At 42.7% G+C, this 26,787-nt stretch overlaps 1 protein-coding gene across 2 annotated transcripts in view; it reads right to left on the reverse strand.

The window, feature by feature from the left end:
* Nucleotides 1-26,787, reverse strand: part of LOC115157957 (E3 ubiquitin-protein ligase RNF13) — an 89,028-nt gene that overhangs the window by 38,388 nt on the left and 23,853 nt on the right. For both annotated transcript variants that reach the window (XM_029706327.1, XM_029706328.1), the window contains exon 4: nucleotides 7,725-7,850. In XM_029706327.1, coding sequence (XP_029562187.1) covers nucleotides 7,725-7,850 — 126 coding nt within the window. The remainder of the gene's footprint in view (nucleotides 1-7,724; nucleotides 7,851-26,787) is intronic.

The following is a 26,787-nucleotide window of genomic DNA, read 5'->3' on the forward strand; positions in this document are numbered from 1 at the left end:
CCCCTTCCCTCTCCTATTTCAGAGGCCCAGCAAGCAGGAAGTGTTAACCTTACCCCATCCTCCTCCTCCTCTCGCTCCTTCACCACTTCCCCTTTAGCTGCGAGCCCTGTCCCTCGGAAGGCTGGAGTTCTAAAAGGAGCAGCAGTGCTGGGATTCCCTTCGCCTCCCACACGCACACACACATACAGTGCATTCGGAAAGTATTCAGACCCCTTGACTTTTTCCACATTTTGTTACGTTACAACCTTATTCTAAAATTGATTACATAGATTTTTTCCCTCATCAATCTACACACAATACCCCATAATGACAAAGCAAAAACAGGTTATTAGAAATGTTTGCGAATGAAATATTTACATAAATAATCAAACCCTTTACTCAGTACTTTGTTAAAGCACCTTCGGCAGCGATTACAGCCTTGAGGCTTCTTGTGTATGACGCTACAAGCTTGGCACCCTGTATTTGGGGAGTTTCTCCCATTCTTCTCTGGAGATCCTCTCAGGCTCTGTGAGGTTGGATGGGGAGCGTCGCTGCACACCTATTTTCAGGTCTCTCCAGAGATGTTCAATCGGGTTCAAGTCCGGGCTCTGGCTGGGCCACTCAAGGACATTGAGAAACTTGTCCCAAAGCCACTCCTGCATTGTCTTGGCTGTGTGCTTAGGGTTGTTGCCGTGTTGGAAGGTGAACCTTGGCCCAGTCTGAGGTCCTGAGCGCTCTGGAGCAGGTTTTCATCAATGATCTCTCTATACTTTGCTCCATTCATCTTTCCCTCGATCCTGACTAGTCTCCCAGTCCATGCCTCTGAAAAACATCCCCGCAGCATGATACTTCCACCACCATGCTTCACCGTAGGGATGGTTCCAGGTTTCCTCCAGACGTGACACTTGGCATTCAGACCAGAGAATCTTCTTTCTCATGGTAAGAGTCCTTTAGGTGCCTTTTGGCAAACTCCAAGCGGGCTGTTATGTGCCTTATACTGAGCAGTGTCTTCCGTCTGGCCACTACCATAAAAGCCTGATTGGTGGAGTGCTGCAGAGATGGTTGTCCTTCTGGAAGGTTGTCCCATCTCTACAGAGGAACTCAAGAGCTCTGTTAGAGTGACCATCGAGTTCTTGGTCAACTCCCTGACCAAGGCCCTTCTCCCCTGATTGCTGAGTTTGGCCGGGCTGATAATTCTAGAAAGAGTTTTGGTGGTTACAAACTTCTTCAATTTAAGAATGATGGAGTCCACTGTGTTCTTGGGGACCTTCAATGCTGCAGACACCTTTTGGTACCCTTCCCCAGATCTGTGCCTCGACACAATCCTGTCTCAGAGCTCTATGGACAAATCTTTCGACCTCATGGCTTGGTTTTTGCTCTGACATGCACTGTCAACTGGGAGACCTTATAAAGACAGGTGTGTGCCTTTCCAAATCATGTCCAAACAATTGAATTTACCACAGGTGGACTCCAATCAAGTTGTAGAAACATCTCAAGGATGATCAATGGAAACAGGATACACCTGAGCTCAATTTCGAGTCGCATAGCAAAGGGTCTGAATACTTACAGTTGAAGTCAGAAGTTTAAATACACCTTAGCCAAATACATTTAAACTCAGTTTTTCGCAATTCCTGACATTTAATCCTAGTAAAGGTTCCCTGTCTTAGGTCAGTTAGGATCACCACTTTATTTTAAGAATGTGAAATGTCAGAATAATAGTAGAGAAATATTTACTTCAGCTTTTATTTCTTTCATCACATTCCCAGTGGGTCAGAAGTTTACATACACTCAATTAGTATTTGGTATCATTGCCCTTAAATTGTTTAACTTGGGTCAAACATTTTGGGTAGCCTTCTACAAGCTTCCCACAATAAGTTGGGTGAATTTTGGCCCATTCCTCCTGACAGAGCTGGTGTAACTGAGTCAGGTTTGTAGGCCTCCTTGCTCACACAAGCTTTTTCAGTTCTGCTCACAAAACTTCTATAGGATTGCGGTCAGGGCTGTGTGATGGCCACTCCAATACCTTGACTTTGTTGTCTTAAGCCATTTTTCCACAACTTTGGAAGTATGCTTGGGGTCATTGTCCATTTGGAAGACTCATTTGCGACCAAGCTTTAACATCCTGACTGATGTCTTGAGATGTTGCTTCAATATATCCACATAAATTTACTTCCTCATGATGTCATCTATTTTGTGAAGTGCACCAGTCCCTTCTGCAGCACAGCAGCCCCACAACACGATGCTGCCACCCCCGTGCTTCACGGTTCGGATGGTGTTCTTCGGCTTGCAAGCCTCCCCCTTTATCCTCCAAACATAACGATGGTCATTATGGCCAAACAGTTATATTTTTGTTTCATCAGACCAGAGGACATTTTTCCCAAAAGTACGTTCTGTGTCCCCATGTGCAGTTGCAAACAGTAGTCTGGCTTTTTTATGGAGGTTTTGGAGCAGTGGCTTCTTCCTTGCTGAGCGGCTTTTCAGGTTATGTCAATATAGGTCTCGTTTTACTGTGGGTATAGATACTTTTGTATCTGTTTCCTCCAGCATCTTCACAAGATTCTTTGCTGTTGTTCTGGGATTGATTTGCACTTTTCGCACCAAAGTACGTTCATCTCTAGGAGACAGAATGCTTCTCCTTCCTGAACGGTATGACGGCTGCGTGGTCCCATGGTGTTCATACTTGCGTACTATTGTTTGTACAGATGAACGTGGTACTTTCAGGCGTTTGGAAATTGCTCCCAAGGATGAACCAGACTTGTGGAGGTCCACAATTTTTTTTTCTGAGGCCTTGGCTGATTTCTTTTGATTTTCCCATGATGTCAACCAAAGAGGCACTGAATTTGAAGGTAGGCCTTGAAATACATCCACATGTACACCTCCAATTGACTCAAACGATGTCAATTAGCCTATCAGAAGCTTCTAAAGCCATGACATAATTTTCTGGAATTTTCCATGCTGTTTAAAGGCACAGTCAACTTAGTGTATGGAAACTTCTGACCCACTGGAATTGTGATAGAGTGAAAAAATCTGTCTGTAAACAATTGTTGGAAAAATGACTTGTGTCATGCACAAAGTAGATGTCCTAACCGACTTGCCAAAACTATAGTTTGTTAACAAGAAATTTGTGGAGTGGTTGAAAAACGAGTTTTAATAACTCCAACCTAAGTGTATGTAAACTTCCGACTTCAACTGTATGTAAATAAGGAACGTGTTACATTTTTTTTACACATTTGCTAACATTTTTAAAAACCTGTTTTTGCTTAGTCATTATGGGGTACTGTGTGTAGATTGATGAGTTAGAATAAGGCTGTAACGTAACAAAATTTGGAAAAAGGGATGGGGTCTGAATACTTTACGAATGCACTGTACACACTCTAGTCCACCCATTAATACTAGAAGCCCCCTCACTAGATCACCTGCTCTCTTGCTCCCCATCCCAGACCACCACACACTCCCACAGAGTGGCATGTCTACCCCGGCACATCAAACCCAACACTCACAAGCTCTCAAACTGCCCCGGACACTCAAGAGCGTGCATTACTGTATCTCCCATTATATCTGATGGTACTTAGAAACAATCAGTTTTCATTCACATGGTACTGTTTAGCGCAATGCTAAAAAAACACATATGCTGCGAAACATTTCCAGGCATTTTTTACCTCCCTCTGCTCCCCTATTTTGAGCCAAAATAGATTCCTGGATTCCTTCTTTGTTTCTCTGACATTTGAGCTTCTGGTACAGTTAAAAGTCTGGGAGCTGTACAGCTTTGGGGGTGGAAGGTGGGGTGTATTTAAGGATCTCCTTTTTCTGTACCCCCCCACCTGCTTGATTGGAGATTTATTAATGGTCAATCAAAAGCCTGGAGGCCAACGTAAGACATTAACCCATTCTCTCTCTCACACACACACACGCCCCTCCTCAAACCGAAGGTCCGTCCCCCTACATTATGTCCCTGCCCTTTCCTGAATGCAGTCTCTTGTGCATGCCAGTCCCTCCCCAGCTCTTAGGTAACTCAACTGCTGTAGAGAACACATCTGTCTGGCTGATCCTGAGTCAGGATCAGTGGCTCTGTGCTGTTTGACTATAGGTAGGAGTTGAAATTCAAGGACTGATTCTACATCGGATCTTAGAGCCAGACTCTCAGCTAATGCTTTGTAAACCTTTGACATCTGCTGTTCTGTGGTCCAGGGGAAGAGTGGGATAGTAACTGACTTTGATTTGGGACTGAACTGTCCTTTTAAGTGATCCAATGTCAGGCCGAGTGTAGTATCGGCTGTTCTTAGATCAGTTTGTCTGAAGCGCTGACTGATAAGGGGTTCAGTTTGTATCGTGGAACAGGCTGATCTCAGGTCAGGCCTAGTGTGTGTGCTAGCGTGTTTGTCTCTGGCTGACGCACGGCAGGCTGGAGAGGGCAGGGGGGGCATCCGGTTTCAGTCCTGCCTCGGGAACACCTCGCTGTGTGGTGTGTGTGTGATGCAGAAAGGCCTTATAAGGTATGGAGCGGGAGAGGGACAAGGGAGAGAAAGCCCCACACACCACAGCCAGACTGCCTGTTCTAGAGATCAAATCAATTAATCTCCCTCTAGCTTTCATTCTCTCCCACTCACTCTCTTCCATCTCTCTTGACATCTATCATAGAATCCATTACTCCTTACATCTCATACCCCCTCCCCCACCTCCACCTCTTCCCTCCATCAATCCATATATACTTCTATCATTAGCCTAGACTCTTCACTCATTTACAGTGCATTCGGAAAGTATTCAGACCCCTTGACTTCTTGTTACGTTACAGCCTTATTCTAAAATGGATTAAATCGTTTTTTTTCTCTCATCAATCTACACACAATATCCCATAATGACAATGCAAAAACAGGTTTTAGACATTTTTGCAAATGTATTAAAATTAAAAAACAGGAAAACCTTATTTGCATAAATATTCAGACACTCGAAAATAAGCTCAGGTGCATCCTGTTTCCATTGATCATCCTTGAAATGTTTCTACAACTTGATTGGAGTCCACCGGTTGTAAATTCAGCTGATGGACATGATTTGGAAAGGTACACATCTGTCTATATAAAGGTCCCACAGTTGACAGGTCATGTCAGAACAAAAACCAAGCCATGAGGTCGAAGGAATTGTCCGTAGAGCTCCGAGACAGGATTGTGTCGAGGCACAGATCTGGGGAAGGGTACCAAAAAATGTCTGCAGCATTGAAGGTCCCCAAAAACGCAGTGGCCTCCATCATTCTAACCCATCGCTTTCTACTACATATAATAATATGATTAAATTTTATCTTTACATTAAAAAACCAAAGTATATCAGAATTCCAATCATTCCAATAAATGTTATATCCCTTGATCTTCAAGAATAGGACTTGGAAATATGGAAGTATATATTAGCCAAATTGTTTTACCTGAGCATAAACCCAAAACTAAGGACTTATTAGCCAGCCCTACTCTGTTGTTTATGATTTTGTTGTCATGGAGGACTGATTGGACTCATTGATTCGAGTTGAAAAATAAATTCTGCTCTCAAGGAATGGCATTCTTTGAGCACTACTGAAAAGTGTGATTTACATGTGAAAAATGATTGCCATATGCCGCATTTGCTAAAGACCTATTGTTGACCTTTTTGTTGGTGACACTTTGATATCTTGATAATATGCAGCTGTTTAAAGGGCAATTCCACAGACGAAACAATAACAAAATGGTCGCCCCGCCTCTGTTTTGGTAAAAAGCTGAGGGATGGGCCTGGAGAAATGTAACCACTCTCAGATTAATAGACAGAGCTTTGGATGCAAGGACAGACCATCCATTATATAAAAATAATTGTTTGTTATTACTGTAAAACAAGCTTATATTTTGGGTTCTCATGGAGTGTGACAGTTAAACTAAACACGTGGCATTTATAAGTTATATTCTTCAAGAATCAATAGAGATGTGTGTGTGTGTGTGTGTGTGTGTGTGTGTGTGTGTGTGTGTGTGTGTGTGTGTGTGTATATATATATATATATATATATATATATATATATATATATATATATATATATATATATATATATATATATATATATGTATAAATAAAGTGTAGCAATCCAAAAATTGATGTAGCAACTACAGATTGCCCCTTCATGTCTATCAAAAGTGTACAAGTTTGAGCATGTGTCCATTAAACATATGGATTTATTTATTTTTATCAGAATTAATTAGATTGAGCAATAAAAGCCCCACTTTTATTCCATAGGCTTGGATTAAAAGTAATCCTCGAAGTAATCATCAAGTTTTTCAAAAGTATCCGTAATCTGTTTACAATATTTTTGCTGGTAACGTAACGGATTACAGTTAACGTTTTTTGTAATCCGTTACTCCCCAACTCTGATTATGGGGTATTGTGTGTAGATTGATGAGGGGGAAAAAAACAATTTAATCCATTTTAGAATAAGGCTATAACGTAACAAAATGTGGAAGAAATCAATGGGTCTGAATACTTTCCAAATGCACTGTCCCTCTCCTTGTATCCTTCCACTTCCCCCTCCTTCTCCATTCCTAATTTCTTCGCTCTCTACGCCTCGCTCTACTCCTGTTCGCTGCACACGGCCTCACTTCAAGGTTGGATGGATCGAGTGGTGCTCTCCACAGCTCCTGGGATTTATTAGGAAAACAACTCCTCCTCTCGACTCTGAGCGCGCCACACACATACACACACACTTTCCGCAGACAGACACATTCGAGTCGAGACGTTTCGGAGTGCCGCGCCGTAAAAACTAAATGGCTCCTTTGTTACTGAGAAGAAGAAAATAGGCCTAATATCCCCGTCTTCGTGGATTTGCCATGCATAAAATGTTGTAACTCGGTAATAAGAAATGATGCTTTCCCCCTTCTTAAAGGGAAAAAACCAATGCCCTCCTCTCTCTTTGGTTGTGATGTTGGCGCAAGTTAAAGGTGTCTTTTCCATACCATGTTAAAACGACAACAATGCTTTTATTTGCATTTCTGCAGAGAGCTGCTGAGGGCACCCAGTTAATGCACCACATCAGTAGACGAACCAGAGAAGCAGGGGATGAGCGGAGAGAGGGAAGGGGGGATTGGAAAGAGGGAGAGATGGTTCAGTGCCAGCACAGGAAGTCCTGACTGGGCAACAGCTATTTCCTGTGTACTGTGCTGCATGTAAGAAGGGCTCAAGGTAGAAGTTGTGCCTAAGTATAGATCTAGGATCAGCTTTCCCAATCCCATCCCTAACCATATCCATCAGGAGGTAAAAAAGGAAACTGACTTTGGATCAGTACTCAGGGCTCCCGAGTGGCACAGCGGTCTAAAGCACTGCATCTCAGTGCAAGAGGCGAGACTACAGTCCCTGGTTAGATTCCAGGCTGCATCACATCCGGCTGTGATAGGGAGTCCCATAGGGCAGCACACAATTGGCCCAGCGTCGTCCTGGTTTGGCTGGGGTAGGCCGTCATTGTAAATAAGAATTTGGTTTTAACTTACTTGCCTAGTTAAATAAAGGTTCAATAAAATATATATATTTTTTTAATTACAGGCAACTTCATTATAGACCATAAGGGAGCCTTTAGGTAGGAACTACATTTAACCACAGATTTAGGATCAGATTACCCCTACCCCCAATCGTAACCCTAACCATTAGACGGATGCCAAAATATCTAATCTTGTGTACGTGGTTAGCAACTTCGGGGCAACAAATTATACACCACATGGGGAGGTTTGTGTGATTACGATGCACCCTACCTTGATGTCAAAGTTGCAGTCGAAGCGCTTGATGAGCACGATGAAGGCACCAGTGAGGTTGTCCCGAATAGGGGGCGGGTCAATGGGTTCGCAGGCATTTTCGGGCCGTGCACCAATCAAAAAGCCCTGTGGGTGTGACATCACAGTACAGTTAGAGCATCAGTTATGTGACTTATCACTCAATTGAACAACACCCACAAAACAGGTCAAGTAAAAAAAGAGTGTGAGAGTAGGAGCAAAAAGTAGAATCATCACCACAAACAGAGGAAATGTGGTGGTGTGCATATTCATAGTTGCTCTCCTCAACAGAAACTGGAACCTAAATAGAAATTCACTGGAAGGTCAAACATCTAAAATTAAATCCATTGGAATCTAGAGAGAAATGGTGAATCTGCAGGCTGGTGAGACACTGAACAAAGAGAACAGAAATAAGAATTCAGAAATAGGCTAAAGAATTCAAAATGGCTCCAACTACAACAATACAGAGCCAGAATTATGTTTAAATTAAGAAACATAATGCTTTATTCAAACCCTCCCTTGCCACGAGATTAGTAAGGTAATGTCCCAAATGGCACCCAATTCCCTATTTACTACATTACTTTTGACCAGGGCCCACAGGGTCAAAAGTAGTGCACGAGATAGGGAGCCATTTGGGACTGAGCTAAGACTGATCAAATCCACGGTAAAATCCACAGATGAAAAAAAAAAAAAACAAGAGATCATATCTTGGCATTGAATTCTTCTGGTCGCCCAAGATGTCCTGTGCTGCAGGACGAGAGAGACAGAGAGGAGAGAGGGAGAGAGAGCAAAAGGGAAAGAGAGACAGGGTAGGATCAGCCCAAAAGCCAAAGACAGCTCAGAGTTTGGCTGGTACTGTTTGAGATAGCTAACCATATTGGCACCTAAAGTACTTGTGTTAGAATGCTATTTTCAACAGAATATCGGTGCCAACATGGACTGTGGAGTCCACACAGAGCACTGCATTAATGAAACCTAGCAGGTCCTACAGCTCTGGGAGTCTGGGACCCGCCTTGGGCATGACTCGGCCTATCAGAACACAGCCAAAGTGGCAGGCCCAAGGCCGAAGCCAATCACCTGCAGGCCAGCTGAGAATGACAGAGATACTGTCCAATAACAAGCATACTTCCTGAATTTGAGGGCCTGCTGCTGTCCAATGACTGAGGTTCTGTTCAAGTGTTTCCATGTAGGGAGAGGTGTCCCGTGGTGTCTTCAGTGAGTGAAACGTTCATAACATTGCAGACAGAAATGTAATAAATAGAGCTGACATAATTCATTAGATCCACATTAAACGATAACCGTGTTGTGGGGATATGTTGATTTTATCATATTTGTCCCGTTTCCATGCACTATTAAATCCAGTGTAATGCGTTTTCATATCCTATCAGGTGCAGATGGTAGTCAGATTGTAGTCAGGGGTGGTAGGCTAGTCAGAGATAGAGATGAGGCCTATGTCCCAAATGGCACCATATTCCCTTTATAGTTCACAATTTTTTTTTTTGAGCCCTATGGGGCCTGGTCAAAAGTAGTGCACTATGTAGGCAATCGGGTGCCATTCAGGACACAAACAAGGTGTAAATTGCTGCGGGATTTGGTGGGGGTGGACCCATGACTCGGCAGCTACAGTCAGCTGTGAAAGTGATGAGTTCATTTTAGTGAAGGAGCTAGAGTTCGCTCTCTGGAGCAGTGCCAGTACAGAGCGCTTCAAAAAGGACCCCGCCTTCCCGGATTGTCAGCCCTTTTTGTTTTTGTGTGAGCACAGTGCACGTTGATATGCACACAATGCTGAGACTGGTAGGTGTCCCTCAAGAGGAGGAACATTAGAAAGACTTGTGTCTGTGTGTGTGTGCGTGTGGGTGTGTGTAAGCCTGTGTCTAAATGGTACCTACACACCTATTGCAAGCTGCCATTCTCTCCAAATGACAGGGATGGAAAATGAAACAGTTAAATGTATAAAACATACCATCACTTTTCAATAGGACGGATAGAAACTCCAAAAGCTTTTATCGTTACATTCTTGATCTCATACAAAGAGATGGTGAAGAACTGGCACTGGAAGCTGTTGTCTACTTTATCTGGACTCCTGTTTTCAAAAGGAAAACAGACTCGAAATCTCCCTGGATACCTTCCGCAAAGCCTGCTATGACGATGACACTGTCTCACATTTTCACGTGGTTCAAAACAAGCTACAATAGCTCCCCCTGTTGGCAATGGACCCACAAAGAAACCCAGAGGGGAATCCCTAACCACAACCGTACAGAGCATTGTATAATTGAGGAGGAATTCAATAAAACACCTTCAAGTTCAACAACCAACTGTTAGTTCCAGATTTTGAATCCGGGGCCAATGTTGTTGAATCATTCCCTAAACATATAGACCTAGAAGAAGAACCATTTCAAAAACCCATTTGCGGAGGTGGGTTTTCGCTTTAGCGTAGTGATTCAGTGTTCAGTGACTTTCCACTCTAGAGGAGAGCATGACTAGATCATGCAACCGATTAAGCCTTTACCCCTCTCCTAAACCACCACCAACACCTCCTCCTGCTCCTGCTCCTCCTCCAGGGGTGCTGTAGTATGGCTGCCCTCTGCTACTGTACACCCTCACCAAACTGTCTTTCAAAGGGTTTGGGATACAGCTAAATACTAATATCTGTTGGCCATTCATGAACATTGGACAATAAAGTAATCTTCCTCCTGCACTGCGGCATTACACGGTGGTCGTGATACCTAATCAGACTTCGATTCAAATACTATTTGAGTGTTTGCTTTAGCCTACCTGGAATGCAAGATTGGGACTATTACAATGTTGGGACTATTCTATTGTTCTATTAAACCAGGAAAGTTTAATCGAGCACAGATTAAGATTTCAAATATCTTTTTTTTTTCTTCACAGATCTCTACCTAATCCATGTGGGAAATGTCAGAAATACAGAGCATAACACAGATTTTCCCTGGTATCGACAGAAGCAAACACAGGAATAATTAATTTGCCTCCAGCTTGTGCTGTGTTAAAATTAAAACAAATTAATCAAACGTCAGAATAATAGAGCAGGTTTCATAGACACACTGCACACAAAGGTGTAGCAGCTCAACTGTTTCAACTGTACTGAACAATGTCTAGGCCCCTTCAATCCCATGTCATATGTTACAATTAAACAACCAAGAACATAACAACTAAGTATGACACAAGTAAGGTTCATTTTAGACAGCACAAAAAAATGGTATCTAGGCTAGTAGAGCCAAACATATCTCATCTAGGAAATGAAGTAGTCTTGGCACCCAGAACCAAATCAGATTGCATAAATTGAAACTAGTTCAGTGGAGTTTGCTCTCTCCCTCCCTGCAGAAGGGAGAAAGCTGGAAAAAACAGCTCATGTGACTTCTGATGTACACTATATGACCAAAAGTATGTGGACACCGGCTCGTTGAACATCTCATTCCAAAATCATGGGCATTTGGAGTTTGTGCCCCCTTTGCTGCTATAACAGCCTCTTCTCTTCTGGGAAGGCTTTCTACTAAATGTTTAAACATTGCTTCCTTTCAGCCACAAGAGCATTAGTGAGGTCGGACACTGGTGTTGGGAGATTAGGTCTGGCTCGCAGTCGGCGTTCCAATTCATCCCAAAGGTGTTCGATGGGGTTGTCGTCAGGGCTCTGTGTAGGCCAGTCAAGTTCTTCCACACCGATCTCGACAAACCATTTCTGTATGGACCTCGCCTTGTGCTGCACCATTAGTATTTCCCTTCAACGGAACTAAGGGGCCTAGCCCAAAATGTGAAAAACAGCCCCAGACCATTATTCCTCCTCCACCAAACTTTACAGTTGGCACTATGCATTGGGGTATAGTTCTCCTGGCATCCACCAAACCCAAATTCGTCCGTCGGACTGCCAGATGTTGAAGAGTGATTCATCACTCCAGAGAACGCGTTTCCACTGCTCCAGAGTCCAATGGCGGCGAGCTTTACACCACTCCAGCCAACGCTTTGCATTGAGCATGGTGATCTTAGGCTTGCTCGGCCATGAAGATCCCGACAAACAGTTATTGTGCTGACGTTGCTTCCAGAGGCAGTTTGGAACACGGAAGTAAGTGTTGCAACCGGGGACAGATGATTTTTACGCGCTACGCGCTTCAGCACTCGGCGGTCCCGTTCTGTGAGCTTGTGTGGCATACCACTTTGCGTCTGAGCCGTTGTTGCTCCTAGACGTTTCCACTTCCCAATAACAGCACTTACAGTTGACCCGTGCAGCTCTAGCAGGGCAGAAATTTGATGAAGTGACTTGTTAATAACAATGGTGCAGGAGGGGATGCCTACTGTGCTAATTTCTTAGTTTTTTCACATTGTTTGTAACTTTTTATTTTATACATAAAGTTGCTGCTACCATCTCTTATGACCGAAAAGAGCTTCTGGACATCATAACAGTGATTACTCACCTTGAACTGAACAAAGATTCTTTCTTTAACGAGTCCGACGCGAAGGATGTACTGCTTTCCGGAGAACAGGCCCAATTAGTTTATTTAGTAAATATTTTCTTAACTCTATTTCTTGAACTGCATTGTTGGTTAGGGGCTTGTAAGTAAGCATTTCGCGGTAAGGTCTACACCTGTTGTATTTGGTGCATGTGACAAATACAATTTGATTTGATGGAAAGGTGGCATCCTATGACGGTGCAATGTTGAAAGTCACTGAGCTCTTCAGTAAGGCCATTCTACTGACAATCTTTGTCTATGAAATTGCATAGCTTTGTGCTATGCACAAAACAGCTGTCAGCAACGGGTGTGGCAGAAATGGCCAAATCCTCTAATTTGAAGGTGTGTCCATATACTTTTGTATATATAGTGTATCTGGATTCAGGCCTCGCTCTGCTCTGCTGTGAGGAAATGGCTGTTTCTCCTATGTAGTGCACTACTTTAGACCAGAGCCTTATGGGCCCTGGTCAAAAGTAGTGCACTACATAGGGAATAGGGTGTCATTTGGGATGTATCCTGGGAGTGCCAGCACCAGGGCTCTAACACAGTGGCATAGATAGCAGCTACTGGACTGTGCTGAAATGTAAGTCATGCTCCAGACCAGAATCTGAGTGCATGGAGTTCAGTCTCTAAGTAGGCTACCAAAAAATGTCCTTTTGTAAATGCAAGCACTGGCTCGGACAAAAACAACAAGGGATGAAAATACCCACACACTGACTGAAGCACAGGTAATGTTACAGGAATGTATAACTTTTCACCATGGATTGGTTGTCTAGATTTTGGCAGTAGATCTGTGGACAGGAAATCGGTCAACATGATCTTGCTCAAACCAGCACAGAATTATTCAAAACGACTTTGTTTATAAGTTATTTGACCAGTTTTCAGAAAAGCAGAGACCACCTAAAATAGTCAGGAGCAATGGGCATTAGTTCACCATTAAAGAGATCTGTCAATATGTACTGGATGACTATGAGAACACAGAGATAGTCAGTCAGTCCGTCTAGGTCCGGCTTAGCTCCCAGTCTTTGTCAAGACCTCACCCTCAGCTCCCTCCATGTTTCGCACAGGAAATACGTGTATATAGCCACAGCCCAACTCCAAAGACGCAGGCCGAATCCAGCTACCGCCCTCCACTTTCCCAGGCCACTCCCCTTCCTGCATCCAGAGCATGGACTAGTCACAGATCTGACATGACTGGATAGGAGAAATCAGGGGTTCCAACGCATAGCCTACAGCAATCTATTCGTTTAGATCAGTGATTAGGCTACCCCAAAGTAAACAGGGCCTAATCTAACACCAGTTTTGCTTCCTCAGTTTGGCTTTGTTTTGGTTGGCTTGACCAGTTTTGCTTGGTTTGTATGGACATGTGTCGCATCATAAACTTTCCACAGGAAACGCTGGTTTCGATGTTCAGTCTATATTTAAGAAGAGTGGAAGTCAGAGGATGCCACTTGATTAGAATGAAAAACATACTGTTGCCATTCTGTTTACCAAAAAATTATAAAGGGGTGTTTTCAAGGCCAGGGATGTGAAACGCTCCGAAACATTGCAAATAGAAAGAGAATTAGAGCTGACATGACTCCCTATTCTATCTGACAGACAATGGTTTCTGTTCTAAATTATACATTTCATTTGAAACGTTCTGTAATGTTATATCCCGTTTTGGACAGACCAGATTTCGCAGGGGAACCTCTCTGTTAATCTCTGCTAACAATAACAATAGTCGTCAGGACGTTTCCCTCACACAGTGAGGGGAAAAGTATTTGATCCCCTGCTGATTTTGTACGTTTGCCCACAGACAAAGACATTTTCAGTCTATAATTTTAATGGTAGGTTTATTTGAACAGTGAGAGACAGAATAACAACAAAATAGTCCAGAAAAACGCATGTCAAAAATGGTATAAATTGATTTGCATTTTAATGAGGGAAATAAATATTTGACCCCCTCTCAATCAGAAAAATGTCTGGCTCCCAGGTGTCTTTTATACAGGTAACGAGCTGAGATTAGGAGCACACTCTTAAAGGGAGTGCTCCTAATCTCAGTTTGTTACCTGTTGTCATGACGTTGGCCTCTTTGGGTACAGGAAGGACAGTTGACCCCCTCCCCTTTGTACCATCACCCAACCTACCTTCCCCCCCAACCCAGGGTTGTAAAAATTCCAAGAGGAGAATCTACTACAACATGTTTCATAGAGAGACAAAGGAAATTCTTCCAAGTCATAGAATTGGAGAACCAAGAGACATGTGTGTTCTGGAGAAGATATGGAAGATTGATGAAGACTCCAGCTACGAACTGATCCGCTTGGTACAATTTTGTGATACTCAGAAGAGACAATATAGCCATATTACCCTAAAACGGTCTACATGATAGCCTCAGCGATGAGACTGAATCCACATGGTTGTATAAAATGTATTAATAAGGATAAAGCTATTTGTAATACATTGAGATGCTATGTACTGATGTTAATGTGATAGAATTATATTTCTGTAACCAAGTCTAGCTCAGTCATAGGCACGCCCCCAGGGACACATACAGGACCAGGCGTCATTTGACAAGCCTTTTCTATGGGTACTATAAAACACCCCCTGATTTACATTTCTACAGACCAGGCCTCCACTCCCTCGTGAGTTTGGCCCAGAGGTTTGACCAGCCAAGTATTCTACTGAAAGTGAACCATACCACGTGGTTAACTTTTAGACTATCGATATCGACAGAATAAGAACAAGTCTTTGATATTAATTATTAGTCTGCAGCTAAGTAAATTATATCATCGAACGCGAAGACCAACCACATCCATTCTATGATGTCGCTCTGACAGATCCATTCTAACCGAGAGAGAGAACGCTGACAAACTCTCCATTAGAACAAAACTCTCCAACAAGAATCCCGACGACACATGAGCGTAAATATATATTGATTGCAAATGTTCCCGAATGAGTGAGCCTTCAATTGCCAATTGTTAATATTAATGAACTCTGTGTAACTTCTCAGCTTACCGTTTTATGACCCATTGTCTAACAGACCAGCCATGCTTGTTAGCCATTAGGGCACATTCCTCTACCCATCATTTGTGACGATAGTTGCTGTTTGTATGTTTTCTGTTAATTACTTAGTGTAGTAAATAAATGATTTTAAGACAATTGATGTATGGATGATTTTAGTAAAGACTGGGTTCGTGCAGATAACCAAGAATTACAACTTTCATGATGAGACTGAAACAACATACGGGTTAAGATTGACTGCTATCGATGTAAAATATTACTAAGTATTTTAAGAGTTTATTCTGAGGATAACAGCTCTATAAACGTTCTTCTGTGGTGCCCCGACTTTCTAGTTAATTACATTTACATGATTAGCTTAATCAGGTAATATTAATTACAGAGAAATAATTTTATAAGTTAGCATGTCATATCACTTAATCCGGCATAGCCAAAGACACGACATATATGGAGCCCCCGTGCGAGGAATCTAAGATAGAATTGGACTTTGCTGTGAAATTCTATATATCAATTGTGCAAACGGAATTGTACAAACAGCATGCTATCTAAACAAAGTGATTGTGCATTTTCCATTGAGAGAAGCTATTTAAAATAGCCCGGTCTTATATCGATAGCAGTGAGGAATAAATTCCAGTTTTAGTCCGTTAGGCCAAACGGTACTATTTCTGTCGGTAAATATTAACTTCTAGAGTAAGGTTAGAATTTAGAAGTTAACTGTCCGGTAACCGAGCCGAATAATTTGCCTACCGCACTAAGAAAGTGTGGGCAGACCGTATGCGTATCTGTATTTCAGTACCGTGTCGCTCCGGTCAGCATAAACACTAGCAGAATATGCTGAATGGGGTTAAGGTGAGACGTCACTAGAAAACCCACCCTTTCCATAAGTGAAAGGATCCTATTTTGGTGCTTGGAAGGATACTCCTGAACCAAGTAGCAATAGCTTAGCATTACGGGCAAGCTAACAGAGAGGGAACATTTCCTCTCTCCGTACCACGTTTAAAATTCCTCCGTAGCGCGACGGAAGTCCGACCTTTGTACTTCCGTTTAAATTTCATCATTCTGCACCCTGGTGGTGAAGAATTGCCAGTACATCTCTAGGGGAAATTCAAACGTGGAGCACGGGATATGACGTCTCATTCAATTTAACTAACAAGTGAAATTGCCAGATTTACCTTTTCAAGTGGATCTTTTTTTTTTTTTTAAATATCCAAAATTGATTGGGCGTCCATAATGAGACATTATTAACTTTTTCCAAACTTAACTTAGATGAAGCAAGGCTCTCAGGTTAATTGAAAGTTAATTCCCAGATAGCCTATACAGGTTTGAGATATCATAAATAGATTAATCAGTAAAATCTGCTTTAGCAAGGCACCTTCAGTAAAACCCATTACTGACGGGAGTGAATCCCATGTGGCTTCGGCCTTAAGGGAAAGTATAGTGGTGAATGTACCCTAAACATTTAAACTACATTACTGTTATGATAACTCCGCAATCTGAATTGCTTGGGTATCATTGCCTCATACAATTTATTTAGTTAAATTGTCGAACATACCTTTCTAGGTTCTTCCAACTAAATGAGACAACTTAAACTTTGCATATTAACCTTGATGAAGCAACCTCTCAGGTAATTCAAAGTTAATTCCCAGATAGCCTATACAGGTTTGATATATCATAAATAGATTAATCAGTAAAATCTGCTTTAGCAAGGCACAGTCACTAAAACCCCTTTACTGACGCTCAGCCCAGGTAGGAGCGTACCCTAGTGGTGAAGGGTCCCAACATTTGACCTACGGTTTACACTTATGATATCCAATCAATGGAGATTGTAGGAACCAATCGTCTCATTCAATTTAATAAGTTAAATTGTCGAACATACCTTTCTAGGTTCTTCCAATTAACTGAGACAACTTAAACTTTGCATATTAACCTGGATGAAGCAAACTCTCAGGTAATTCAAGTTTAATACCCAGACAGCCTACCCAGGTAGGACTAATCATTGGCCTTGATTAATTCAATTTGCTTTTGCAAATTCATTCACGCCCAACTTCCACAGTACTGTACAGTACTGATGGTTCATTAACGTCTATAAATATATTAAAATCGTCTTTGCAGCTCCCCACATTCCAAAACCAAATTTTGGAAAATTAGGAAAAACATTTTTCCTTTCAAATGTTCTAATAATGTGCAGGCTATCAGAGGGGGTGGTCCCCACTCGCCCGCTAATTAGTGAACCTCCACCCGTAAATGGATTGATCTCTGACATCAGCAGCGATAACAACCCTAATTATGTAATTAGTGGAAAAGCAGACAACAATGTTTTCCAAAATCAACCATCGGGCGCAGGCCTCGTAAAGGTTCTCTCCAGTCTAGCTCTGATGTCTTGCCATCCGAGATTGCCATCTGTCCAATACCGCAGTGCACAGCTGAAGCACGAGCAGGTAATGGTAGACATAAAGGGACAGGTGGAGAGAACCGGGAAACCAATGACCAAGGCAGACAAGGGAAAAATTCTGCTAGCTATGGAACTGCGTTCGAAAACTGAACAATTAAATGTAATTGCAAAAACGTATGACGATGAACAAGCACAAGCTCTTCAACAAAATCGTTTTCTACAGGAACAAAATCATATGCTACAGGAACAACTCGATTTAGCCAAAACTAAATACGATGATGTCCACGCCAAACTAGATAAATCTGAAGAGTTATCTACAAACAGGAGCGCTCAACTTGACAACATGCATGCTGTTTTGTTGAATGTTACTCAAAATAACACGGTGCTCCTCAAAGCGCTGCAGACCAAAGACGATCAGTTAATGAACACAATGACAAAGTTGGATGATAAATCAGCAGAACTTATTGAAGTCGCTGACCAAATGAATGATGAGAGAACTCAGGTGATGAGGTTGGAAATATTGATTTCTAAGCAAGCAGAGGAAATCTCATCACTGAATCTCTCGCTCCGTACTCAAGACCTCTATCTGCAAACCATGACAGATAAGTTTGAGACCGAAAGGAGCAGGTGTGACACTTACGTGTCCAAAATCAGTACTCTAAGCGCTCAAGTGGACTCTGCAATGCAGCAGAATTCCACCCTTAGGTACCATCTGGAGGAAATCCAGAATGGTCACGCTCTACAGCGCGACTTCCCATCCAAGCAACCGGAGCCCTGTACTCACAGGAGTGAAGACAATAGGTTTCAGACCTTGCCTCCCTCATGTGTCCCTCAGTCTTCTCCTCTTTGCCCTTCGGCACTGAGTAATATGGCGCCTCTTGGCCAACAACAACAAGGCTTGGCTTCCTCTCTTGGCCTTTCGGCCCCAATCTCTCCACAGGATGAAGCCAACCCTCTCCGCCCGCTTGGCGCGGAATACCTTGACAAACTCGTCAAGAATTTCCCCACCTTTGACCCCATTCCAGGTCAGCCAAACGATACTGAGACGTTCCTAGCTGACATAGAGGACGCGTTGGATGGCTACCCGAACGCTACGGGTTCTGACAGGGTTTACCTGTTGAAGCGAACGTCAAATAGACACGTGACAGGGTTCATTCGTCTACAACAGCAACACGTGCTAAATGATTACACTAAACTTGCCACAGCTTTGAAATTAGAATTCAGTGGTTCTGCGACTCGCAAACACGATAGCTCACTGGCTAACACCGTCAAACAAGCTCGGAACGAACACCCACAAGCTTACTATCATAAGCTTCGTTCAGCTTACTTTGGCCTACTCACAGAAACAGGAATGGAAGAGCTTTTACCATTCAAACAAATGTTTCTGTCGAACATGTATCCCACCTTCATTACCTACTTGGGCCCTGCCGCCCACGTTGGCTTGCCTATCTTACAACTCAGAGGATAACAGCTCTATAAACGTTCTTCTGTGGTGCCCCGACTTTCTAGTTAATTACATTTACATGATTAGCTTAATCAGGTAATATTAATTACAGAGAAATAATTTTATAAGTTAGCATGTCATATCACTTAATCCGGCATAGCCAAAGACACGACACTGTATAAAAGACACCTGTCCACAGGAGCAATCAATCAATCAGATTCCAAACTCTCCACCATGGCCAAGAACAATGAGCTCTCCAAGGATGTCAGGGACAAGATTGTAGACCTACACAAGGCTGGAATGGGCTACAAGACCATCGCCAAGCAGCTTGGTGAGAAGGTGACAACAGTCGTGCGATTTATTCGCAAATGGAAGAAACACAAAAGAACTGTCAATCTCCCTCGGCCTGGGGCTCAATGCAAGATCTCACTTCGTGGAGTTGCAATGATCATGAGAACGGTGAAGAATCAGCCCAGAACTACACGGGAGGATCGTGTCAATGATCTCAAGGCAGCTGGGACCATAGTCACCAAGAAAACAATTGGTAACACACTACGCCGTGAAGGACTGAAATCCTGCAGCGCCCGCAAGGTCCCCCTGCTCAAGAAAGCACATATATATATATGCCCGGCTGAAGTTTGCCAATGAACATCTGAATGATTCAGAGGTCAACTGGGTGAAAGTGTTGTGGTCAGATGAGACCAAAATGGAGCTCTTTGGCGTCAACTCAACTCGCCGTGTTTGGAGGAGGAGGAATGCTGCCTATGACCCCAAGAACACCATCCCCACCGTCAAACATGGAGGTGGAAACATTATGCTTTGGGGGTGTTTTTCTACTAAGGGGACAGGACAACTTCACCGCATCATTTGACGGGGCCATGTACTGTCAAATCTTGGGTGAGAACCTCCTTTCCTCAGCCAGGGCATTGAAAATGTGTCGTGGATGGGTATTCCAGCATGACAATGACCCAAAACACACGGCCAAGGCAACAAAGGAGTGGCTCAAGAAGAAACACATTAAAGTCCTGGAGTGGCCTAGCCAGTCTCCAGACCTTAATCCCATAGAAAATCTGTGGAGGGAGCTGAAGGTTCGAGTTGCCAAACATCAGCCTCGAAACCTTAATGACTTGGAGAAGATCTGCAAAGAGGAGTGGGACAAAATCCCTCCTGAGATGTGTGCAAACCTGGTGGCCAACTACAAGAAACGTCTGACCTCTGTGATTGTCAACAAGGGTTTTGCCACCAAGTACTAAGTTATGTTTTGCAGAGGGGTCAAATACTTATTTCCCTCATTAAAATGCAAATCCTTTTATAACATTTTTGACATGCGTTTTTCTGGATTTTTTTGTTGTTATTCTGTCTCTCACTGTTCAAATAAACCTACCATTAAAATTATAGACTGATCATTTCTTTGTAAGTGGGAAAACATACAAAATCAGCAGGGGATCAAATACTTTTTCCCCCCACTGTACATGCAGACACAGCATCATTCAAAGAATGGAATTTGATACACCTGGTATTGGATATTAATGAAAAAGAATGTCTCAACGAGATTCATACCTGAACCCCACCTTTATTTGCAAAGGAAAAGTACATGATCAGTGAATATATTCAATGTACAGGCTACAATGTGGGGATCTCATGCGTGGTAATAACTACAGTACATGTATATAGGACTTGCATCCTTGGCACAATAACGTTATTATATTCTACTCAATCCATAGGCTTCATTAATGCCATTCAGACTTGAAGTTGATACAACAACTATGATAGCTGAAGTTCATAGATTGGTATGAATATTAGTTCAGAACCTAACGTTTTAGGGTCCATACACAGATCGGCTATATACTGTAGCTAGCTACACATCCATAGGCATACAGTTATTTTTATCCTCCACTACACAATAAGCAAGTAAATAGTTAGCTAGCTATGTTACTTCAGCTGCATTGCACAGCAAGGCAAGCTTACACAATTGTACATTCAATTTGCAGTAAATGCTTTAGCTAGCTACATTCTTTACATCCACTGTTTCCCAAGACGACAGTCTGGTTTGCTGGTTCTCTCAGGAGTCCCTAAAACAAACAACACGAATTACAATGTCATACTCATGTCATAACACCAGCTAGCTAGCTTGCTAATGTTAGCTAGTTAGCTAACTTGCTAAATAGCAATTTTTGTAAGTTAATTTTATGACAAAAGAATATGCACAATCGTTTGTCTCTACATTAACTAACATATTCCTCTCAATTGTACATTTTTAGCTTTACTCGTTATGACGTTATAACTACTTACATTTGCTTCCCCCGTAATGTTTTGTCACCCATCTTTGCTGAAGAAAGTCACCAGGGACGTGTGGCTCGCATCAAATTCGTCATTGGAACCACTCGATATGATTGGTCATATAAAAACCTTGGGACCCAAATGCATAATGAGTGCTCTAACTCCCCCTTGTGGTGGTCTGGAGCAATGAAGCCGTGACCCTGGGTACCTCCTGCGGTGTAAGCTCACAACTTTTAAAGGAGGAACCACTGTAGCAGTGCAAGCTGTGTTGCTACAGATTCTGGTTCAATACCCGTGCCGGCCTCGACTGGGAGACACATGAGATGACTGTAGGTTTTTGGTTTCTCGCCCTCTAAAAACAGAAATAAATCATTCTAAATAACAAACTTACAAATTAGTAACAATGGCTCATCCCATGTTCAAGAATGGCCTTTTTCCTCGCACATTTTTCATTATTTGAAATCCAAATCATCTCCAAAATATTATTATTTTTTAAACAAAGCAATTATCATTATTATCATTGTTATTATCATTATTATTATTATTATTATTAATAATTTTGAATTATATAAAAGCCCCTTAGATATTCTCACAGATATATTATTAACCCTGTTATTAGCAGGACAATATGGTCATATTGGTCATGGCTCCCGAATGGCGCACAATGGGATTGCCTTGCAGTTTTCCAGCTGTATACACTGAAAGCGCGCGAGATTCAAGGCACAAGAGCAGGGGGCGCAGGATGGGCCGCAGAGCCGTGCACAGAAGACAGACCTAGCCCATGGGGAAGGGAGGAGGAAGGGGGATGGGGGGTGGACACTCCTAGGCCCCACGCTCTTCTCAATTTACATCAACAACATAGCTCAGGCACTAGGAAGCTCTCTCACCCATTTATACGCAGATGATACAGTCTGCATATCAGTCTGCGTATACAGCTGGCCCCTCCCCGGATTTTGTGTTAAACGCTCTACAACAAAGCTTTCTTAGTGTCCAACAAGCTTTCTCTACCCTTAACCTTGTTCTGAACACCTCCAAAACAAAGGTCATGTGGTTTGGTAAGAATGCCCCTCTTCCCACAGGTGTTATTACTACCACTGAGGGTGCTGCTACCATGTTGTGTTCCTACCATGTTGTTGCCATGTACTGTTTCTACCATGCTGTGTTGCTGCCTTGTTATGTTGTTGTCTTAGGTCTCTCTTTATGTAGTGTTGTGTCTCTCTTGTTGTGATGTGTGTTTTGTCCTATATTTATATTGTATTCATTTTTATTTTTTTTTAAATCCCAGGCCACCGTCCCCAGAGGAGGCCTTTTGCCTTTTGGTAGGCCGTCATTGTAAATAAGAATTTGTTCTTAACTGACTTGCCTAGTTAAATAAAAGGTTAAATAAATAACAAATAAATAAAACGCAGAGCAACACTTTAAGGACCATTGCACTAATAATGGCGCTGACTAGGGAAACGTTCCCGCTGTTCTTAATGCCAGTCTGCACGTTCAAACTAAAACAATGTAACTAATAATGGCATCTTTATGCTTTCGTTAATAAAATAATGATACAAATACTCTTTCAAAAAGCAGATGTTTATTTAGTAAATGGATACATAATGAATTACTATGGGAATAAATATCACTGAATTACAGAAATATTGGAACAAAGTTGTCTAATGAAGGTAAACTAATTGTTGCTTACTGGAAAATACTCTTTCAAACACAAATGGTCACGTTGTACAGCGCCATTATGACGATTAGCAGGTAGCTGGACAATAGACTTGCCTAGGAGGGTAGGGGGAGAATTCTATCGCCAAATGTATTTCTTAGTTAGGTTGGCCGTGGTTGGTTGCCATTTCAGTTTAATCCATCAGAAAAGACAAAACAAATAATACAACAAAAAGTATTATTATTATTATTATGTATCACATCCGACCTTGATTGGGAGTCCCATAGAGCAGCGCACAACTGGCCCAGCGTTTCGCTCCCTCTAAAAACAGAAATAAATGTTTTGGCCTTTAGAAATATTATTTTGGCCTTTATTCAGATTACAATCGCTCACTTAGTTTTTTGGAAAACAAAATAACCTCCAAAATATCGTTATATATTATCAAGTTGATGGCACAGTCATATAGCCCGGCACCTACATTAGGCTGAGTGTCTCACTCATTCATGGCTTTGGATCAAAATAAATAAGTACCAACATTCTTTCTGATAGTCTTTAATAAATACATGTTTTGGTTATCCTGACCTGGACACCATGTACAGTATTATAATAGCCCATTATGGTCTATTAGCAGGACAATATACCTTTACAAACACCTCTCTGTATTTTGATACTTTGTGGATGGGGCCTCCCGAGTAGCGCAGCTGTCTAAGACACTATTGGTAGGCCTACAGTATATCGAAAAATATGACGCGACTCTATAATTACATGTAGAGGATCGGATGATTCTAAATTAAAACCAATAGCCGCCTTGTGGGTCTCCCGGTGGCGGTCGGCATGGGTATTGATCCTGCATCTGTAAGTTCGATATGTAGCGTTGCTACAAATGCAGGTTCGATACCCGTGCCGGCAGCCATCGGCACAGCACAGGTATCTTGTAATGTGCTGTTAAATGTGGTGTAGGTCTTATTTATTTAAAGAGCATATTGAAGTTAGAAGCCACAGCATTTGAAGCAATAGCCTACAACCGTTTCACGCTGCTCTGAGACAAGCATGGGGACTGGTCTTGATAAATCAATGAGATAGTTATTTTCACTAAATCTCTGTTTGGGTATTGGTTAGACTACAATTATACAATTAGGGTGCAGAAATGTTATGCTCCTAGTGTAACGTTTATTTAACTTGGCAAGTCAGTTAAGAACAAATTCTTATTTCCCCATCGGGGAATTGAACCCCAGTCTCCCACACGACACAGGGATTCTTTAGCTAAATAGCCCAGTACTGTAGCCTACTCCCGACCATTATATTTTCCGTTCCATCCTAACAGAAACCCAGAGGGTTTTGGTTTTTCTTGGAATAGAAACACCATAATATTAATCAAATAAATTAAGCAACATTTCTTAAAATCTGTCCCATATACTATGTTCTTATAAAAAAAGGTTTTAAATTCTCTAGTACAGCCACTATTGAAGGCTATCAAATGCTTCTCAAAGATGCCCTCTGGTGGTCAAACTAGCACTAACTAGCATTAATGGTACCAGTGGTTGGCACTTAATTGTAAGCTGAGGATGATTAGGTGACCGTGATGGTATGAAAGCCAGATTGGGAATTTAGCCACTCTTACAATAAGTGCCATGGAGTCTTTAGTGACCACAGAGAGTCAGGACACACGTTTAACATCCCAACCCGAAAGACGGCACCCTACAGAGAGCAATGTCCCCAATCACTGCCCTGGGGCATTGGGATATTTTTTTAGACCAGAGGAAAGGATGCCTCCTATTGACCCTCCAACACCACTTCCAGCAGCATCTGGTCTCCCATCCAGGGACTGACCAGGACCAACCCTGCTTAGCTTCAGAAGAGAGCCAGCAGTGGGATGCAGGGGGGTATGCTACTGGCAAAGTAAAAAAAAAAACATCCTGAGAATGTCCTAAAAAAGGCCCTGACATGGTCCTCAGTGACATCCTGGGAACTTACAGTGAACTAGACAAAAGGTCCCCCAGAGAACGTTCCCTTGGGACATACCATCACGGTCACCTAATCAAGGACTAGTAAAATAACGTCCTGAGAATGTCCTAAAAAGATCCTGACATGGTCCTCAGAACTTAATTTTTATTTTTTTACATTTAATCTTTATTTAACTAGGCAAGTCAGTTAAGAACAAATTCTTATTTAAAATGATGGCCTACCCCAGCCAAACCCAGACGAAGCTGAGCCAATTGTGAGCCGCCCTATGGGCCTCCCAATCACGGCCGGATGTGATGCAGCATGGATTCGAACCAGCGACTGCAGTGACACCTCTTGCACTGAGATGCAGTGCCTTAGACCGCTGCGCCACTCAGCAACTGGCACACTTTCCTTCTGTGTAAGAGAGTTGAATGTTTCCAGTTGTGCCTTCGAGGGTGCTCTGGCCTTCCGAAATGGCACAGTGTACGGCTAGGCTGTACGACTTCCTCTCAGATTCTGATTACAGTAGTTTTAGGTTGCATCCCAGATGGCACCCTATCCCCTTTATAGTGCACTACTTTTAACCAGGGCCCACAGGGACCATAGGGCTCTTGTCAAAAGTAGTGCACTCTATTGGGAATATGGTGCCATTTGGGATGCAACCTAAAACTACTGTAATCAGAATCTGAGAGGAAGTCGTACAGCCTAGCCGTACACTGTGCCATTTCGGGGCATTGGAGGTGTGCGGTTCCTCTCAAAGAAAGACCAGACTGAGGACCATGGTGAAATCATATGAGATAAGCAAGCTGGTAAGTGTCTGGTGATTCTGGTAAAAGCTGCAAGCTCCTTTGTGGGAGGAAGTTTATTCTTAGGACCGCAATCCCTTGGACATGGAAGCCTTGGACATGCAATTCCTGAACATTCTTCTCTCAGTTCTTCCATTGTTCACTAGCCTTTGCAGATCGTCCAGGAATGGATAGGTGAAGGCAATAAGAAGGAAATAGGGGTGGGAGTGGTGTTCCTTAAGCACATGGACTTGTCCAATAAAGAAAATACATTTTTGTTTTCTGTTGCAAAACGTTTCACAAAGTATTCATTTGCGTGCCCTAATGAACACGACCAGGATTTAGCTCCTGCTTGGACCTCCCCAATCGTCTCAGATCTGCGACTGAGACTAGACAAGGTTTAGCGAGGAGGGGACAGCTTTTTTGGAGTTAGACGCAGCCAGACAGAGTCCTGGGTAAGTGCACCCGACAACACAGATAAGCACTCTGCTGGCAGGGTAAGCAGGGGCCTTGACAGTAGACCGGGATACAGTCACCACAGTCGACACGCTACAATCACAAACCAATTTGTTAACACAGCAGGACAGGCTATGGTCCAAACACTGAAACACTGCCACCGATACGACCACAACCGCAGCAGGGCGACCTGCTGAAGCCAAACGGCATCTGACCGAAGATGTAAAGACCATATTGTTTGGACAAGATGGAATGATAAGTACAATATGGAACAATATGTCAAAGCAACATGATAAGGCCTAGGTTGTTGGTCACCACGATTGCCTTCCTAAAAGCCACAGTGCATCCACACAGAGGCTGGCAGAGAGTTCAAACGGGTGGGTGAAGTGGCTGGGCTTAGCTCCAGTCAGAGGGGGTGGAGAGGGGGAATGAGAAAGAGCGGTAGGGGTAAGACAGTGAGTAAGAGAGAGACAGAGAAAAAGGGGATTGATTGCTTGGAGAGAGATAAACAGAGAGAAAAAAAAACTATGAATGCGCAAGAGCGACAAAGAATAAGAGAGTGAGAGGACTGAGCGGGTAAGGAAAACAGAGAGAGAAGGAGAGAGAGCTAGAGAGAGTAGGCAT

This window comes from Salmo trutta, chromosome 22 (assembly GCF_901001165.1).
Source record: "Salmo trutta chromosome 22, fSalTru1.1, whole genome shotgun sequence".
NCBI classification, from domain to species: Eukaryota; Metazoa; Chordata; class Actinopteri; order Salmoniformes; family Salmonidae; genus Salmo; species Salmo trutta.